Source organism: Sminthopsis crassicaudata, chromosome 6 (assembly GCF_048593235.1).
Source record: "Sminthopsis crassicaudata isolate SCR6 chromosome 6, ASM4859323v1, whole genome shotgun sequence".
NCBI classification, from domain to species: Eukaryota; Metazoa; Chordata; class Mammalia; order Dasyuromorphia; family Dasyuridae; genus Sminthopsis; species Sminthopsis crassicaudata.
This window is the reverse complement of record NC_133622.1, coordinates 183,354,323-183,374,959: the sequence shown is the minus strand read 5'-3', so window position 1 is coordinate 183,374,959 and position 20,637 is coordinate 183,354,323. Positions and strand designations below refer to the sequence as shown.

At 35.3% G+C, this 20,637-nt stretch overlaps 1 protein-coding gene across 8 annotated transcripts in view; it reads left to right on the top strand.

Moving 5' to 3' along the window:
- AFAP1 (actin filament associated protein 1) overlaps positions 1-13,524 on the top strand; it is a 231,522-nt gene extending 217,998 nt beyond the window's left edge. For all 8 annotated transcript variants that reach the window (XM_074274085.1, XM_074274082.1, XM_074274078.1 and 5 more), the window contains one exon: positions 6,488-13,524. In XM_074274085.1, the coding sequence (XP_074130186.1) occupies positions 6,488-6,514 (27 nt within the window). In that variant the 3' untranslated portion in view covers positions 6,515-13,524. The remainder of the gene's footprint in view (positions 1-6,487) is intronic.
- The last annotated feature ends 7,113 nt before the right edge of the window (positions 13,525-20,637 follow it).

Here is a 20,637-nt window from a genome sequence, read left to right as displayed (position 1 = left end):
GGGAATCTGGATACTTGGGTTCTAGGCTTAGCTCTTTTTCCAACTAGCTCAGTGGCTTTGGGCAGATTGATCCCTTCCTTTCTCTGAAATGATAAAACATTATTAATGTACTAGGTAAGACTCTCCAAATTTCTACTATTTTTGTCTTAAATTTTTTTTTCAATTCATAAACATTTATTTTTTCTTCCTCTTACCCTCACCCTTCTCCCTATAAAGAAAAAAAAATAATAAAATTCTTGCAGTAAATATGCATAGTCAAGCAAAATATATTTCCACATGGATTTTGTACAAAAATATTGTCTCATTCTGCCCTTTAAGACTCTTTATCAGAGTATTTGTGGCATGTTTCATCCCTGTTCCTCTAGAATCATGTTGGTCATTTTATTTTGTCTTTACTATGTCATTTCTATTGTTTGACTTGTTCTGATTGTTTTCACTTTATTCTACATCAGTTCATCCAAATTTTCTTAGGCTTCTCTGAAATGGACTTCCATTACATTCATATGCCATAATTTGTTCAGCCATCCCTCAATGATGGGCACTCTTGTTAATTCTTTTTCTCTATAAAATATTACTTTAAATATTTTTATATATGGAGCCTTCTCTTCTTTCATTGTATAAACCTAATAGAGTTATTTGAGTTAAAGTATATAAAAACTTAGTGATGTTTTGGGAATGCTTCCAAATTTCTTTCGAGAATGACAAGGCTAATAAACAGCTCCACCAACAGTATAAAAATGGACCTATTTTCCCACAGACCCTCTAACCTTTCTCATTTCCTTTTTTGTTAACTTTGTCAATGCGATGGTATGAGATGAAACTTTGGAGTTGCTTTAATTTTCTTTTCTTTAATTATTTGTGATTTGGAACATTTTTCATGTCTATTGAATGCTTGGATTTCTTTTCTAAGAACTGCCTATTTTCATATCCTTTCTATCACTTGTCAATGGGAAAATAGCTCTTATTTTTAAAATTTTGAATCACTTCCTAATTCCTTTCTAATCTTAGATGCATGTTTTATTTGTACAGAAACTTTTAAAAATTCATATAATCAAAATTATCCAGTATATTTTCTGTAGTCTTTTGGGATCTTTATTTGGTCATGAACTTCTCTGCATTCTATAGACATGGAAGATAATTTCTTCTATATTCCTCTACTTTTTTTAAAGTAAACTTTTATATGTAAGCATATATCTATTTGAGACTGAGATAGTATTAGATGTTTGTCTAAACCAAATTTCTGCCAGACTGCTTTCTACTTAATACATATTCAGCTAGGGAGTGGACTTAATAACATCTAAGGTCTTTTCCAGCAAAAAGATTCTATGATGTAATTATGCTATCTTCTCCTTTGTCCCTCATTTGGGGAGGTCTTTGAGGAATATTTTAGATGATCTTTCTTTTTTTGCTCTACCAGATCTCTCTAAAAAATCTTATTTGCTTGTTTTAACAGCATCTAAGTAGACCTTATATTTGTGGTACTTTCCTGTTCACAGTGCCCAGGAGGAAGAGGAAGTACTATGTGAGACATTGGAAAAATCCTTGGTTCTTGAGGAATAGTTCTGGGTTCATCCCTAACCCCCCCTGACCTCTCTATCTGGATCATTTAACCTCTGCAAACTTTTTAGATTCCTCATCTGAAAATGAAGTATTTCTCCCTATTTGTAGATCTATGATCCTATGATTATCACCCCCATTTCATAAGTGGAAAAACTGATCCTCAAAGAGATAAAGTGAGAGAAAGACAATATTATAACTTTGAAACAATTTCTGTCTTTCTGTGCATCATCTCAGAAATCTAAAAGAACCTTGCTACTCTAAGTTTAGTAGAGAGTAGATAAATCTTTGCTTCTTAATTTATATAGTGCCACTTCTTTGGGGAAAAAATGTATTCAACTATAAGACTTTCTTCCTTAAATAGCTCTTTGGCTTTCTCTGGGAGAGTAAGGAAAATACCTACAAAGGAGAAACAAAATAAATGTAGTGATACCATTCACACTTTTCTATCCTAGCCCTTTCCCCGTCCCACTTCCTTATGTATTTCTTTCTCTGTATTTAAAAAAAATCATGAGGTTAGGTGGAGATAACCTATTCAACTCTGTGTGTGTGTGTGTGTGTGTGTGTGTGTGTAAGACAGACACAGAGAAAAGAACAGTGAGAGATTCAAGAGACAGAAAATTGATTGTCCAAGACTTGTTCAGGTTAAAAGTACAGTAGCCATTTATAGGTCTAATTCTAACATTGATTGGCCTGAGAGATCATTGACGTGATCTACTCCATTTATGACATAGGCTAGTTTTCCCCACTTTAGGCAGCTTGTTGATGCTCTATTCTTGGAGACCTATCATATTGATCCAAACTTAGAGTACATAATTACACACCTTCTGTAGATCAGAACTCTTGAGTTCAAATAATCCACCAGCCTTAGTCTTTCCTGTAGCAGGAATTACAAGGAATAGGAGAAGTGGCCACTAATTATGTTAACAGCTTTTTTATATGACAGAAAAATATGGAAAAAAAGAAAGAAAAGGAAAAGGATTAAAAAATACTTCCCAATAGAACCATTTCCAGTTGATGTCAAAAGAAATAGTACAGAATGATAGTTATTGAAAACATACTTGCTCATGTAAAGCATGATACATATGATTATATTAGTGGTGAAATCAGATTAATTTAATTTGTTCCAATGAATGCCAGCCTTGGAGTTTTCACATCACTAACCCTATTAAACTCTCTAATTGATGTCATTATTTTTACTATAGAACAAACATAATTCACATGACAACCACTGGGGCCCATTCTGAATGGGCTGAATTTATGTATTTTCCTGAACAATGGAGTTGTTATTGGATAGAAATATGGGTGTTAACCACTGGCAAAATTCCTAGAGTCTAATGTGTTTCCTTGGAAAGTTCCCTGATCATTTTAGATATAAACAATCTCTAGAACATCTGGTATTCATAGTAGCTGCAATTCTTCTTTCCAGATCATGTGTATTGTTAAGGGTATTAAAGAAATTAGAATTGATGCTCTTATCTTCAACTGCACTCCACACTCTTTTCACCTGGCATATTTTGTGGTTCGTCTAATATTTAGTAAGGTATATATAATTCTAGTGAATTGTGACATTTAGCTGAGATAGATTAGAATTAGACTCTGCTATGACATAGTCCTTGTTATTGATAGCAAAGGAAAAAAAAGGCTTTTGTGGTATTCCTTTTAGATTTCATTTTTTGCCAAGGCAATTTTTGATTCAGAGAAAACTACAGAAACTGAGGTGGGTTCATTGTTGTGACTTCAATTCATGAAAGACTGACTTCAGCCAGTAAAACAAAGCACTCTTAAAGGTGTCCATTTCTTGGTCACCATCACATTAGACTTATGAGGGTCTATGAAGTCATATTCTTATTTTTGTATATGTCATAGCCCTGTGATAGGTTGTAAGCTCCTTGGAAAGAAGGACTCTTATTTTTCATATTTGTAGTACTCAGTCCTTGCACAGTTTCGCACATAAAGCTCAATAAATGTCTATCAAGTCAATGAACTTTCAATCATACTTTATGTTGAAAGAATTGAATGAGGTTTTAGAATTCCAAAGCTGGAAGGAAACTTAGATGAGGTAATCTGATCCAATACTGTCATTTTACAGCTCAAAGAGGAGAAATAACTTTTCCATACTCCCATTTCAAAACTAGTAAATGTCTCTCACCCATATAAAATTCTCACTGAAACTCAAACAGAAAAGGCTCACAGAATCATAGATTCTCACAGTTCTACGGGACTGAAGCCCTAGAATAACACTTAGGCTTTTTGGTATCATAGAAGGCACTCCCGATTTAGAATGGGAAGAGTCGTGACTCTAGCATTTTGTACCTTTATGGCTTTGGATAGATAACTAGTTCTCTTTCAGCCTCAGTTTCTTTCATATATAAAATGGAGCTAATAATATTTGCTTTGCCTATGTCACAGGATTATTGTGAGGGTCAGATAAAATAATTATATAAAATGTTATCTATCTATATATACACCTTTATATGTAATAGAATGCATGTTATATATAAAATATATTGATAATTGTATAAATATAATATAATGTATGTTATGTGTAAATATAATGTATATAATATATGATATATACTTATATAATATATTGCACATGCTATACTGTATATTATATACATTAATATATGTTATATAGAATATAATATATAACAACATACATTATATAATGTATATAAAATATATTAATAACTGCAGAACAATTGCAGTCACAGTGTCAGAACTGGAGGGGAACTTATCCAATTATCCTATTCTGTAGATGAGATCAAGAAGTAAAATCACATAAAGCTAAGATTTTAGAGAACATTAATCTCCCTATGACTACCACCATTCCCTCCTCCATTTCAGGGACATGTCCACCCATTAAGTGGAAAAGCTGATTCTGAACCAAGTTCTTTGATGCCACATCTATTGCTCTATCACACAGCTTTACCTCCCACTACTAATAGTAGTTGAATAAAATCTGGAACAAAGAAGGGACTTTAAATCAGAATGTCTGATAGCATTAAATGGTCTACAATTCTCATGCTTATGTTGTATGATAGTTAAGGTTAGGAGTGAAAGGGACTTTTTTGGGGGGACAAAGAGGGGTGGGGGAGTTTTTACATTTTGGTTTATGTAATGCTAGAAATGCTAGCCCACAGAAATCTAAATCCTAGGAAAGAAGCTGCATCATATTATTTTTCATCAGTGACAAGTGCAATAGAAATCAATCAACCAATTAAGATCTAGTGAAAGGAGCAGTTGATTTGGGACCAAAGGATCTGTAGTTGCATTTTGGCTTTGATGCTTTGTAACTATATGATCATAACCAAGTCTCTTAATCTTTTGGGCCCGTTTTCTTATTAAATAGGAAAAATGGTTGGATTAGACTAGATCATCTTTCCAATTACCTTCCATCTTTGAATACTATGGTCCTCTCAATCTGATTCTTACCAGTCATATAGGATATTCAATTAAGATACTACTGATCCTTCACGAAGCCTTGTTTCACCTCCCCAATTACAAGGGATCTTTGTCCCTTGTCATACCTATCTAGGTCATGCTACTACCTTTTTATCTTCATCACAAAGCATTGCCCAGATCTCCTTAATCTAAATACTTTCTCTCAGAGATTATTTCCCCAATTTTATGCTAGACCTATTAAGTTTATATATGATGTTTACCTGTTGTCTCCCCCAGTGGTTTGTGGGCTTTTTGAGGACATTTTGTATTGTTTTGTGTTTATTTGTATCTCAGAGCTTAGCACTAACATCTGGCTAATACATACATAGTAAGTATTTAACAAATGTAGTAGACAAAATGACTGTCTCTGTTATACCTCCTATTCCCATGTTAGAATATAAATTTATATATTTTGGGAATTTCTACATATCCCCAGAGCTTGGCACATGGTCTCAAGCACAATAGGTACTTAATAAATGTCAATGGATGTGATTGAATTAATATAAGGCCATGTTTATAGGCCTTAAGTGTTAGTTGAACTAGTGAATTTTATGATGCATCAGAATTCTAATCACCACAGTGACTAATTTCTGCTCCAAAGAACTGATGATGAAAAATTCCTTCCTTTTAATAGAAGTGATAAACTAATGTTATAGAATGAGGTGTAGCATAGACATGGTCAGTGTTGATTTGTTTTGTGTCAGTAGTACTTCTAAAAGTGAATAATCTGCTGATAGTAAGGTAGCAGACATTAATATTTTAAAATATGCACTTATAAAGAATGGCTGAACAAATTGGAGTGTATGGTTATAAAGAAATACTATTTTGCTGAAAGTAATAGTATGCAGGATGATTTCAGAAAAACCTGGAAAGATTTACATGAACTGATGCAAAGTGAAGTGAGCAGAACCAGAACATTATATACAATAATAGCAACATTGTTCAATGATCAACTGTGAGAGACTTAGCTATTCTCAATAATAGAGTGATCTAAGACAATTCTGAAGGTTCTATAGTAGAAAATGAAACAATGATGGAATCTGAATACGGAGCAAAGCATAATATCATTTTGTTTGAATTTTTTGTCTGTTTTCTTTCACGACAAGATTAATGTAGAAATATGATTTGCATCACTGCACATGTATAATTCTCATCAAATTGCTTGCCTTCTTAGTGATTGTGGAAGGGAAAGAGTGTGGGAGAAAATTTGGAACGCCAAAGTCATAAAAAATGAAGGATAAAAATTGTTTTTGCTTGTAATTGGGGAAATATAATATTTTTAAATTGCATCCATAAGACATTAAAATTATTTAAATTATGGCTGACAACTGGGTCTTACAAATAGCTGTCACTTAATAAATATGAACTGGATTAAATCAGTTACTGTATATATATGTATGTATGTATGTATGTATAATTCTTGGAATGATGATCTCTGCCCAAGTCTTTTTGTTTATTTCACTCTTTCTGTTTATTTTTCTAGGAATGGGAATTGAAAAATGGGACATAAATAGAATGGTGGAAAAAGTACACACCTTCTAGAAGGCCTTACCAACCAAGACTCAGATGACAGGAGACTCAACTCTAAACATGACGTCAAGCAGTATAGCATCAGAGATTTTATAATTCTGCTCAGGTGCCAGTAACTAGACTCTCGCTCCACCTGTATCTTTCTACTGTATATGGTGCCCTTTTAAAAATAATTATTTACTTTTGACACTCATTTCCAAGTTTGTTAAAAGAAGAAGACAAAAAAAATCACACACACACACACACACACACAAAGTACCCTTGGGAAGAAAAAAAAAAGAACAACAATAATTTACAGAAAAGGAGCAAAAGAATTGTAATGGAAAAGGTTATGTCTTTTAAAATAATTAAATAATGACTTTTAAACTGCCTTGGCTCAAATTGAACCGGATCACAGGAGTGAAGCTGGATGGGCTCCAGGCAAAATTCTTGGATTGGTATCTGGGGGAGTTTTATTGTAGGACTTCCTCAAGTGCGGATGGCTCTAGGTTTGGGCAGAGCCAGGATCCGATCCATCATGGATGATCTTATTTGAAAAAGAGCGTCAGGAAGCATGTTGATCAATGTGATAGGACTGCTGGCATGAGCTGAATGTCTGGTTCAGGAGATCCCTCTCCTCCCCCTTCCCCACCCTTATCATGCCCTTTCCCTCTAGTCATTAGAGATTTTGGAATGAAATAACTGTGATGTGAAACAATTCTTCCTCTCTTTCCTATTTCTTCCCCACCTTTGGACAGATGCTTTTCTCACTGGGACATGAAAAGCTGCCATTTTTAGCTGCATTTTTAAAAACAAATAATGTTTCTCTTTATTGTGTATTGTATATGTGTGTGTTTTTCTAAAAGCACTTGGCATCTTCAGAGATCTTTTGTATCATAGTTTGTATTTTGTACTGCTTTTGAAAGGCAGCAAAGTGCTATTAATTCTTTGATTCATTAGTTTGACCTCCTCTGCCCCGCCCCCATATTCCTTTTCTCTCTCTTTCCTGTCTCTCAAATCTTTATCTTTTCCATATTCCCTGTCCCCAAGAGCTTGTCACTAGGAGTAATTCTGACAGAAGAGAAGCAAGTTTGATTTACTACCTGATGAAGTTGCAAATGTCACAGCTTATCAGCCCTGATGGATTTGGTTGGATCAATCTTTTGATGAGTTCTGACCCTGGGAAGAAAGTAGGTTTGGGACACTTCCAGGCTCTTCTCTTTGATTTATTGATCTAGAGCCTTAATGTGGTGCCAGACTTGGCTGTGTTTTTTTTTCCTCCCCAGCAGCAGGCTTATTGGTCTTTTAAGATGATGTTATTTTCCACAGTTAAATTTTTTTTTATTTAATTTTATTTTTGTGGAGAGGGAGGTGGGGTTATTGCATCAAAGAGAGAAAAGGGCTAACAATGGTAGAAAAGATGGCAGATCTGAGAACTTGATTTCTCTTAATATACCAGTAGGAAGATTACTCAGGAAATAGACTGTGAAAACTGGAAAGGACATCCCCCATTTTACAGTGAAGGAAACTGAGTCCATCCAAGAAAATGGAAGCAAGATCATATAGCTACTAAAAGGCTGATGTAAACTAGAACTGAGATTTTCTACCTCCTAATCCATTGTTTTCTTTCCTATATTGTTGCCTCCTTTAGCTCCCTAAGGTACCAATAGTGTCATTGTCCTGAATTATCTCTTTTGGGAAAAGGGTAATATGTTGACTGACTAACCAGGCAAAGTCCACTATAAAAATACACCCTACTATGAACAGGCCAGCTCTTTCTCCCTAAAAGTGAATATAGTGAGGCACTTCAGTGAGCTGGGAGTTTTATGAGAATTAATCAAACAATGAAAGGGAAGGGACTTGAGTGTCATTCCTTTTTCTTACATAGTTCTTAAATGCACATAGTAGGTACTCAGCAAATATTGCTTGAATGAGTTGGTGAAGAAAACAAGCTGATATCAAATATTTATTCGAAGAATGCTACAAGGTCAGCACATATTGAACTCAGTCTTGTACTGTCAATGGAAGGAGAATTAATATTAAAAATCATGATTCTGATTGAGATAATCGGGGGTATAAATCACTTATAATGTTGTGGAAAGAACAATGGGTATGGAGTTCAAATTCTGATCATACTACTAACCTGTAATTTTGGCCAAAGTTCTGGGACTCAGTTTTCTCATCTGTAATGAAAAGATTGGATGGAATGGAATAATTTTTTTGGTATTGTTCTTTCCAGTTCTAATTCTCGGATCCTATCCATTTCGGAGCTGAAAGGGGCTTGAGAAATCCTATTACCCAAACTCCTCATTTTACAGAGGAGGAATCTGTGCTAAAATGGGAAAGGAGATGCTGAAGTTTTAGAAAAAATTTTTAACATCAAAGGTCAAAACACAAGTAGTCCTTGACTTAGTTATTCAGAATAGCCATTAATTAGTACCTCTAGCATTCTGGTTTATCAAAATTTGGCTCGAATAAATGTTAAGAAATTGTTCAGAAAATTGACATCAATGTTTGTTACTTTTGAACCCCTAAAAAATTCCCATAAAATGGTAGAGCTAAATGATAGGATCCATATCCTACAGATTTTGAAGAGCAATTTCTCTAAAAGAGAAGAGGATGGTTATGTGAGCTTGAAACTTTAGTGACTAAAGGAAAGTGCTAAAGGAATTTTTTTCTATTGGATGACTAGGGTAAGGGGAGGAAGAGCTGTTGAGAAATTTGTCCATTGTCAGTTAACCAAAGCCATGCCCATTTTGTATCCCTGCAGAAATGTGAAAACTATCCCTTAAAGGGAAGCAGTTCAGTCGACAACAGATTTCCTTCTTTTGAAGGTTAACTAATAGTATACCTAGTTCAACAAGAACAAATGTTTTTTTTTTAATTTTTAAAAATACAAACTGGGCATGATAAAATTAGTGATTAATTTGAAATTCCTAAGATTTTATAATCTTTAGGACAAATCCCAGAAGAGTAGACTTTGAATTTGCAAGGGAACTTCAGATTCTGAACTGCCTTCCTTCTGAAGCAGGATTCCCCTTCACAGAGGATGACCACCCCATCAGTATCAATTAAAGAGTTCTGGACTTGATATCAGAGAATCTGAGTTCAAATTCCAGGTTTTTTACTTAGTACTAGGTGATTTTTATGCAAATTACTTCCCTTCTCTGGACCTCAGGGTTAAAGCTAATTCAGCCTCTAATCTATGATCTTCTGTTTGAAGATATCTAGTGATGGAGAGCTCACTACCTTTTAAGTCATCAGCAGAGTTAGTCATCAAGGGCACTGGACCATTCTCCGCTCTCTATTCTTGTGATTGGCAGCCTTCTCCAGGCACACAATTCAAAGTTCTGATTGTTTTTAACCTAATATCTCTAGTTACAAAGAAATCAATAAAACTATATCCTTAATCCCATTCCTTTTATTATTATGGTGCTGATAATTCTAGCATGTAACAGTCTTGATAACATGGTGACAAAATGCCAACATGGAATCATAGAATGTTAGAGCTAGAATGGACCTCAAGGATCTTTCATCCAGGAGTTCTTAACTTAGGGTCCATGACCTTCCTTGTGTGTGTGTGTGTGTGTGTGTTTTTTTTTTTTTTTAGTTGATAACTGTATTTCCATATAGTTATTTTATTTTACAATCCTATGCATTTTACTTTATGTATTTAAAAATATTATTCTGAGGAGGAGTCCAAAGGCTTCACTAGACTGTTAAAAGAGTCTGTGACAGAAAAGATTAAGAACTACTGCTCTAATTCAATCCTCTCATTTTATTGAGGCTTGGAAGAGTGACTTACCAAAAGTCACATATCTGGTTTTTGACAGAGCCAGGAATGTCCCCAAGTCTGCTGACTCCCAATCTAATTTTTTTCTTTGAAATCCATTTTCAGTTGTGAACACTTTAAAGTGGGTGGCCCACTTTAAAAAAAATCCACTCAAAACTATGCTATGTTCAATGGAGCCCACTTTAAATGAGCCACCCCATAAAAAAAGCACATATCCATGGGATATCACCTGATGAGTGATACCCAGTGTTCCCCTTAATATTTAAGAATAAAAAAAGTTTGATTAGAAAATAAGTTTAGGCATTTTGCTTCAAAGTAAGTTATTTATTTGTATATTTTCAATAAATATTGTTTTTAATTTATATCTGTACATATTTAAAATGCAAATTAGGCTTCTTGTCAGAATTTAGAAGGTGATTTCACTTCCATTGACACACACCCTCCCAAATGTGGTCCACATTTTACCCTTTTGCTAGCCATCTTGGCATCTTAAGGGCAGAAGTGAGCCCAGTGGGCTTTTTGGAGCCCCTATGGAGGATGATCTAGGAATAGTAAACCGGTTTTTCCTAGATTTTATCTTACACTGGCATTGTCCTTCCCAAATATGTTAAAAATGTTTCTTCAAATCACAGGTGGGACTCACATTTTTGGTGGAGCAGTGGAGCCCACACCTGACTGGTAATATCAGCAGTTAAAAATCCACTCTTAGGAAAGGAGTCAGGTGGCCAACCTTACCTGGCTGGTGACATTGTCCTGCTCAGCAACATACTTGTACTTTGAAACTCTATACTCGAAATGCCCATTTTCCTTCTTTTGACTATATTGGTGAGGAACCATCTTCTCTCAAGATCTACCCTCAACTATATTTTTGGATGTCATGATCTCAAGAAAAATCCAACACAGCTGCTATGTGGAGTGTTCAATAGAAAATCCAAAGGGTTTCCTTTCATCATCATCTACATGGAGGGCTTAAATCTATCCAGATACAGGTTGCCAAATCTGAAAGTTTTCCCTATTCCTGGAAAGCTAGGGAAATCCTCCTGTAGCTGTAGGGTAGGAAGTATGATTGCCAAATAAGAGAAAGGAAATACCACAAGAGGTTTATCTAGTTTAGTGTGACTACCTTGGGAGACAACAGGCTTAATCAATTAATCAAAAAGCATTTATTAATTATCTTCTGTACTAGGCACTGCTAAAAATTGAATAGCACTTGTCTTCAAGAAGTTTACATTCCATCAGATCAAGGAACATTTCTTAAGAGTCTAGTGCTCTAGCCTCTGCTGCAATGTCCTTCCTTCACAGATGATATGAGAACCATGGAATAAACTCATTCTTAGTATTTTACAATGCCATCTCTTCTTCAACCAGAAACAATCCTTATTCAATCTGTATTGTACAAAATGATTTCTGGGTGTTTCCCAAAATAAAATCCATCCATTAATAATGAAGATTTAATGAGGATAGTCCTTATTCTTACAGTTTACAAAAAACATTTCTTTTTGAGTATTTTGAGCTTTTTGAGTATAACTAGGGCAAATATTAATGCTTCTTCTCTCCTGATGAGGAAGTTGAGGACAGACCTGGAACTTGGGTCATCTAACTTTCAATCACATATTCCATGTGACTTGGGAAATTGTTTTGGAGAAAGAAAAAATGAGTTGCTAACTTCTAAAAGAGTTAAGAAAGGTTCTATGGTTAACAAATGGCTGAAATTAATATAAGACCTCCCCAGGAGAGCACTTGGAGATGGTTGAGTTTCATTTCTTTTTTTTAGTCCATCTCAGATTAGCAGAAAAACCATTTCCTGCTTTATACTTTATAGTAGAAGTTGTAAATGGGACCTACTGGATGTTGATTACCTGGCAGTATTTAGGGCAACCCATCTACATATGGTCATGATGAGAAACTCTAAATTAAGGTATTGACATCGTCAGATCATAGTGATTGATGTCTGTTTCCAATCCAAAAATGAAGTTATAGTCTCAGAAAATTGGTGTCATGACTACATATTTAATTTATATTCATTTGGGATCAAATAATATAATGAAAACATGCACTTAATAGCCATTAATTGTAATAAAACACATCTAGGAAGAATGTTCTATTAAATTTCTATTCTCTCATTCACTGTTAGACCTGGTACCTCACCATTAACAGACAAAAATCATGCTAGCTTTTAAGTAGCATTTTCCTACATTTTCAGATATAGTTTAAGATGGGTCTATCATCATATGGACTATTTGCTGACATCTAATTTTTGATAAAAATGTTAAGTATTTCCAATTCATGGCACAGTTTGGAAGGAGTAACTTGAGCTTTGTTTAAGACCTTCTTGAAAGACTGTGTCCATCCAGACTGTGAAATAAACTTGCTGATGTTTGTTGGGCCGAATTCTTATCTCCCAGTAATACAATCTGTCTGTTTGTATTAGGAGAATCCATGTGAAAAAGAGGAAATCCTTTTTTAGCCAGGAAAGCTGTCTCTTTAAAATAGGAAATTGTCCTTGAGTATATATAACTTTGAACACCTTTGCCTAAAATAGTTACAAACCTCTACTTCTGAAACTATTCACATTTCTATACACAGATGCCATGATGCTGTCAGGTATGTTTTGATCATGGAAAATATTTTTTAAACATGGATCATGAGACCATAATTTTGAGGGACCAAAGCTGGTGGATATTTTTTTTTAATTAGGATAATTGTGTGTCAACTTTTCTAACCAAGAAAGAGATTATTAACATTTCATTCAGCACCACTTTTTTCATTTCTAGACACTTTCAAAATTAATTGACCATGCTTATATGTTGTAAAATAATGTTCTCATATTAAGAATGTAATTATTTCCTTATTGTATTTTCTAAAAGCAAAATCGTATTTAAAATTCTCTGTAAAAGAAACAAGCAAGGAACATGAAAAGAATTTTTTGGTTTATTTTTTTTTTATTGACTATGTTGGCAGTGCCCATGATGATTGACTGTAAATATATTCTTTTAACTATTTCTCAGTGTATTTAATTCATGGAAAACATGGAAAAAAAGCTTTGTTTTTTTAAAGGTTGAAATGGAGGCCCCATTGACATCATTTTCTAGTTGCTTCATTTGAACTTTCTGCCTTTCTATTTAATTCTCCTAATGTCTTATGTGGTGTAGATATGGACTGGCGCCCCTTGGCGTGACACACCCATGTGTATTATTAATAAAATTACCCTATTTGAATAATTTTGTTGGAGTTGCTTTCTTTGGTTTATCACATGTCAGAGATTCCTAACATTTTGTAGGGATGAGATGTGAAATTCTTTTAGGCTCCACGATGTCTTGAAATCTAATTCAAGATAATTCAGTAGATGTTTATTAAGCATTTACCATATAGCAAAGGGTTTTAGATTCTGGTGATATGAAGTCACAATGAAAATTACTCCTGTCCTCAGTGATAGGGGAAAGAACAGAAATATAGAACATGTAAATGATTAAGAATGTACATGATAATTTGAGACTACTGGCTGTCAGTAGGGTTCCTAACAGCAGAGACATAGTTGGCAAAGAGGGTAGAGCACCTGACTTGGTGTCAGGAAAATCGATTTCCAATCCAACCTCAAACACTTAATGGCTATTACTCGGGTCAAGACATTTATCCACTCAGCCTCAGTTTCCCCATTTATATAAATGATAGCCCATGCATCCTAAGGTTGTTGTGAAGATTAAAGACTATTTAATATTAAATGGCTATTTGTAAAGGATTTTTTCCTTTTTTTGCCTTACTCTTTTTTGTTTTATTTATTTAATATTTTCCCCCAATTATATTCAAAACAACAACAAAAATTTGTTCTCTCCCTTATCTTCACCCACAATTAAGAAACCACTTGTAAAGTTATTCAAAATATTTCCATAAAAGTCAAGTTATTAAAAAAAATAGATCTTGCAACTTAATGAAAATAAAAACCCTCAAGAAAAATTAAAATGGAGACACAAAGAGAATGCTCAGTCTGTATTCAGACACAATCAGTTCCTTGTCTGGCTGTCGATAGGATTTTTCATCATAAGTCCTTCAGAATAGTAGTCATGGATGATTGTTCTGCTGTCAATAGCAAAGTCATTAACAGTTGGTCATCCCAGAACATTGCTAGTACTTTGTATACACTATATTTCACTTTGAATTCATGGAGGACTTCTCAGGTTTTTTTTCCCCTCAGATCACCCTATTCATCATTTCCCATAAAATAATAATATTCCATCATAAACGCTTTTAATTGAGTTATTCCGCAATTGATGGGCATCCCTTCAATTTTCATTTTTTTTGCCCTAAGAAGATTGCTGCTTTGCTGCTGTAGATAACTTTTGTACATCCAGGTCATTTTCCCTTTTCCCCCCAAATCTCTCTTGGCAGTCATACCAAGTCATAATGTTGTTAGATTAAATGATGTGCATGAATTTGTAGCCCTTTGAGCACAGATCATATCATTTGATCATTTAGCAATTGGGCCATGGTTATTTTTTATGTTTGACTCAGTTCCCTCTATGTTTGAGAAATGAGGCCTTATCAGAGAAACTTGCTTCAAAATTCTTTTTGTAATTACTATTGCTAACCATATTTCCTGCTATTTATTCTCTCCTTTCATCATGTCCCTCCTCAAAAGTATTTTGGTACTGACCACTTCCTTGCCCAATATGCCCTGTTTTTCATCACCCTTCTCTCCTCATATCCCATATCCCATTCCCCTCCTATTTTCCTATTGGATAAGATAGATTTCTGTACCCCTATTGCATATGTATGCTATTTCCTCTTTGAGCCAATTCTGATGAGTTAGGCTCACTTTCTTCCCTCTCCTCTTCCTCTTCCCTTCCCCTATAAAAGCTTTTTCTTGCCTTTTTTGTGACAGATAATTTGCACCATTCCACTTCTCCTTTTCCCCTTCTCCCAGTATATTATTCAACTCACACCTATGCCCTCTCACTATATATACTCCTTCTAGCTGCCATAATAATATTTCTAATGAGTTACAAAGATCATCCTCCCAAGTAAGAATGTAAATAGATAACAAAACAGATTATAAAGAATGAGAAAATAGAACAGAATATGAAACATCTTACAGAAAAATGACAGATCTAGAGAACAGATTAAGTAGGGAAAATAAAAGAATAATTGAACTTCCAGGAAGAGAACCTTGATACAATAATTCAGGAAATAATCCAAGAAAATTGTCCTGGAGGCATAGACCATGAAAGGAAAGTAGAAATAGAAAAAAATCCACCAATCATCACTTCAAGGAGATCCTTTATGGAAAAGACAGGAATCTTATTGTCAAATTTTGAAACCCCAGATCAAAGGGAAAATTTTGCAAGAAACAAAAAAAATTTCAAATATGCTGGAGGTTACAGTTAGCATTGTACAAGACTTATCAGCAGCTACAATAAAAGACTGTAGGTCCTGGAATCATACCTAGTGACAATCAAAAGAATTAGGCCTGTGGCCAAAAATAACATATTCTGCAAAATTATCTATAATCTTGAATGAGAAAAAAAAAGGACATTCAGTAACCTTGCAGATTTTCAGGACTTTCTATCAACTAAAATCAGAACTTAACAGAAAATTTAACATATAAGAGCCAATATAAAAGATTAACTTTAAGACACTTAACATGGACAGTATATACACATGCATGTATGTATGTAAGAGTCACATCAACAATAGGTCAAGCTCAAAAGAAAGATTAGCAGAGTTAAGGTAAACATAACAATTTGATTACAAATGATGTGTAGAGGAAGAACAGACATAGAGGCATTAGAGGGGGAGGAAGGCTGATAGTTCTGAAAACCAACTCACATTGGGACTGAGTTCAATAAGTAACACTACATATATACCATGAAGAGTATAACATCTTCCAAAATCTATAAAGAAATAATGGAGGTGGGAGAAGGGATAGGGAGATGGGAAAGCAAAGTGTAAGGAAAGAAGACAAGGAAGGGATCCTTGGGTAGGGAAATGGTTATTTTCAAATAACAAAATAAAAAGGAAAGAAAATTAAAACAAAAAACAAAACTAAATAAATAAATAAAAAGAAACTAAAAGGCCACCTGATTTTCTTTCTTTCCTGGCTGAGTTAAGAAAATCTTCCTAAATTTTTACAAGCATTTATTCAGTACTCACTGTAATTTAACTGAACTAATTTCATAAACCTGGAATTGGAAGTGGAGGCTCTCTAGGGCCTAAAGAAATTACCATTGCTTGTACAACTACTAAGACTATGAGACAGGATTTGAATCCAGCATTTTGTGAATCTGGTATGTGGCAAGAGATATGGTCTTGGAGTCACAAGTATCTGGATTCAAGCACATACTGACTTTTTGACCCTGGAAAGTTATTTAATTTCTCAATTCCTCAGATGGTGAGCTAGGAGAAGGTGCTGATTCACTATGCTAGAAGCGATTTTTCTCTGGGAGCTCCCTTCACCAAAGAAATGACTGGTTCAGTTTAAAAATAAAAATGCTTCCCTACCTACTTCCCAAGCTTGAAAAAGATTAAGACAGATAATGGACATGAATTGGCTTGGAGCCTACAAGAATAATTTTTGTGATTCCTACTTTTATATATTTTCAGTTTCCATTTCTTTTCTTATCCATCCCATTACTACCTCTCACCTCACTCCCACCTCCCTTGGAAAAGAAAAACAAAGCCCTTATAACCAATTCAAATAATCATGCAAAACAAATTCTTGTATTACTTACATTCAATAGCACTTTGAGGTTTATAAAGCATGGTTTTTGAAGGGCTTTTAATACCCTCATGTATAGCTAAGGAAATCATGCTTCAGTTCTATGAAGTGATTATTGCTCAGACCATTGGCTTGACTAGCAAATGATGGGGCCAAGTTTAAGGCCCAGCCTTTCTAACTCCTACTCCAGAACTCCAGGATATTAAATTGTTTTTTGATGTCTCTATCAGGTGCTGTATTTGGGGTACAGTTGCATTTATTGTTATTTAAAGGCTTGTCTATAACTTGTGACTGTACTTGCAGTCTGTCTGTGAAGAACCAAAATTCCCTCCCCTAAGGTTCCCACTCTTATTGATCAAATCAATCAATTAATAAATCAATAAGAAGCTATTATATCCTCCTGTTTGCATATACACTCTTATGAGGATGGGTTTTGTTTTGTTTGTCCTATGTGGTAGGCATTTAATAAATGCCTTTTCATTCATTTGTTGATTTATTCATCCATTCTTCATTCATTTACCTTGTCAAAAATTAAGAATTTTCTGTATCTCAACATTTCCTGCCCTCCGCATGAGTTTAGGTTCTGTGCTTCTCCCACTACAGACAACAATATCATCAACTTTCATATTAGCAGGGATCATTCCACTTAGATGCTGAGTTATCTCCCTTATGACAAGAAAATCACTTTTCAATTATTATTACTGGTTTGTTTTGTGCCAGTTAAAACAGGCTTTTCCTGAGCAGGGACTAGGGCTTCCCTAGGTCTATCATTAATTGCCAAATGAGTAGGTAATTGCTTTCCCATAAAGATGCCTTCAGGTTATTGTTAGATTAACCTTTTTTCAGCTTGTATCCCTTCCCAGTGCTCTCCACCTGGGTCATGGCAAGGAGAGGAGGAAGCAGCTCCTTAATTTCATTTACAACTTAGTGGGAGGCCTAGAGCCCTGGGCCTTACCATTTGCTAAGCTACCAGAAGCGACCAAAAGCATTCATCACACAACATGTGACTTTGGGCCACAGAAAGGCCATCTCTGCCACATTAATCATGGATCCCAGGTTGTAATGAGAAAGCGGGACAACATTAGCTAATATATAGCACCCAGAAATTTCCGACACAAACTTCATCAATTTTACCATGTTGTTCAAAAAGGATCTTTATTTCCAGCAAAGAAACCAATTAATCATTAACCGTGTTCATAAATAAATAAGTAAATCTGATAGCAATGTAGTAGAAAGGTCTGTACTTAGTGTGGGAAGACCTGGGCCCTGGTACCATTTTGGCCAATTACTCATGCATTGTATGACTAGGATCAAATTATTTTCTTTCTTTGAGTGTCCAGTTCCTCAGATTGAATCTCATCTCAGAGTCACTATAGTTCCCTATTATCTTCTGGAAAAAATATAATATCCTTTTTTGACATAACAGCCTGTCATTTAACCTTTTCCAGTTTTCTTATCCTTTTTTCTTTTTCCTTTTATATCTGGCTTCAATGACCTTCCTGTTGTTCCTCAAACTACTTATGTTATCCTGAACAAGTCACATTAACTCACTGGAAGTCCATTTCCTCTTCTCTAAATCGAAGAGGATAGTTTTTGAGCCTCTTTTTAATTTCTAAATTCTAATGTTCTGAGATTCTTAAAAACATGGCAAGAATGAAAAAGCCCAGGAAAGAGGGTTATTTCCCACCCCCAAATCTTGGTAGCTTTGAATATGACTGATTTTGGCCTTCAGAGCTTTAGCTACAGAGATGGTTCTTGTTGTTTGTCCTTTGTTCTCAAAGAGAACCATCACATTGGGGAGGTGGAGAGGATGTGCAAGTCAATTGGATCTAAGGGAGGAAGGGCTGTGCAAAGTTAACAGCCTCATTTTCTGCTTCAGTCTTCACCTGAATTTCTATAGTTCTGGGCTGTTATTTGGCAATGTTATTTTACAATGACCAGTAGCTTCATGGGATTGTAGATCTGCACTTTGCAAGGGTCTTGGACATTATTTTGTACACATGGGATCTGAATACATGCTTGTTGAATTAAGTTAAAATGTCATGCTTAAAGTTGTGAATAAGGCAGATTAGTCAGGCAGAATGTGTGGGATGAACTGGAACAAAGACAAACTAGTACAAGCAGAACTAGTGCAGCAATTAGAAAGGTTGGAGGCTTGAACTAAGATGATTTATGAATGGAGAAAAGAAGATGGAAAGGAGATATGTTCTGGAGGTAGGTCTTACTCAACTTTATCTGCTTACTCAATATCTAGCTTAACTTTATGTTACTTCATCTAAACTTTATGTTTTCCCTGGAATTCAACAGAATTGCATAGAACAGAATTGCATACAGTAGGAAGTTAATAAATGTTACTGAATTCTTCACACAATGGATTTCCCAGTCTAGTGTCAGCTCTGGGTGCCGGCCAGCTGGCTTTTATTCCTGAGACTTTCCAGGAATTCTACATCACTCCACGATCTAGGTTGCCCACTTCTAGCCTTTGCCTTTGCCCCTGGGCCTTCTTCAGTTCTCTGGAGGCCTTTCTCAGATTGCACTCAACCTGCTCCCCAATGACAAAAATTTGACCCAAAAGGCTCTTGAGAAATGACTTCTTAGTTTACATTTTAGACCTAAAGCTGGAATGTGATTTGCCAAAGATCACAGAGGCAATTTTGGAAATTAGAATTCCCATCTCATTCTTTTAGCACACGCTAGTATTTTTCGCAGTATTTGAGTAGCGGAGGTAGCTCAGTGGATAGAATACTTGGCCTACCAGTCAGGAAAACTTACTTTCCTGAATATAGATCTGGGGCTCTGACACTTCCTAGCTGTGTGACCCAGTTTGTCTCCATTTTCTCATCTGTAAAAAATGAGCTGGAAAAGGGAGTGGTAAACCCCTCCAATATCTTTGCCAAGAAAATCCTAAATGGAGTCTGGAAGACACCAATAGTATTTTCAAAGACAGCCATCAATATTGGATAATTTTTGTAAGCAGAAGGAGAAGGGTCATTTTATTATTCATTCATTTGTTCTAGAAATAAGCATTGTCTTTTTTTATGCTAAGTAAAAGAGGCTATTCTCTGCTTCATTTGTTTCCCTGCCTTAATCACTGGATGGGTGCTACTTCAGTCAAACCAAGGATCTTAGCTTAAAAAGGCCAAGGTCTCCCAGTGCATCCACAAACATCTCCAGTTCTCCCAATCTATATATGTCTACTAGTCCCAGATGGCTCCACTGTTCACTTGCATGTCATGGCATCCCCTCCCTGAAGTCATGGTCCTCTTCTATAGGACAAACAATAAGCCCTAAGCCTTTACCTATGTGCTAAATTATAGGGATTCAAGGAAAGGCAAAAACATAATGCCTACACTCCAAAGGGTGAGAGCAGGCAAACAAGGAAGCACAAAGCACAGATATGTCATGCAAATAGGAGGTAATCTCAGAGGAAAGATACTGCTGGGAATGGGATTGGGAGCAGTGGACAGGAGACACCTGTAGAAAATACCTGCAGAAGATAGATTTGAGTAGCATCTGGAAGGATTCTGGGAAGCCAGGGCAAGAGGTGGAGAGGAAGATTATTTCAGGTTTAAAAAGGTTCATCTGAACTTGCCCATGTTGCCTAATGTGGAAGCACTCA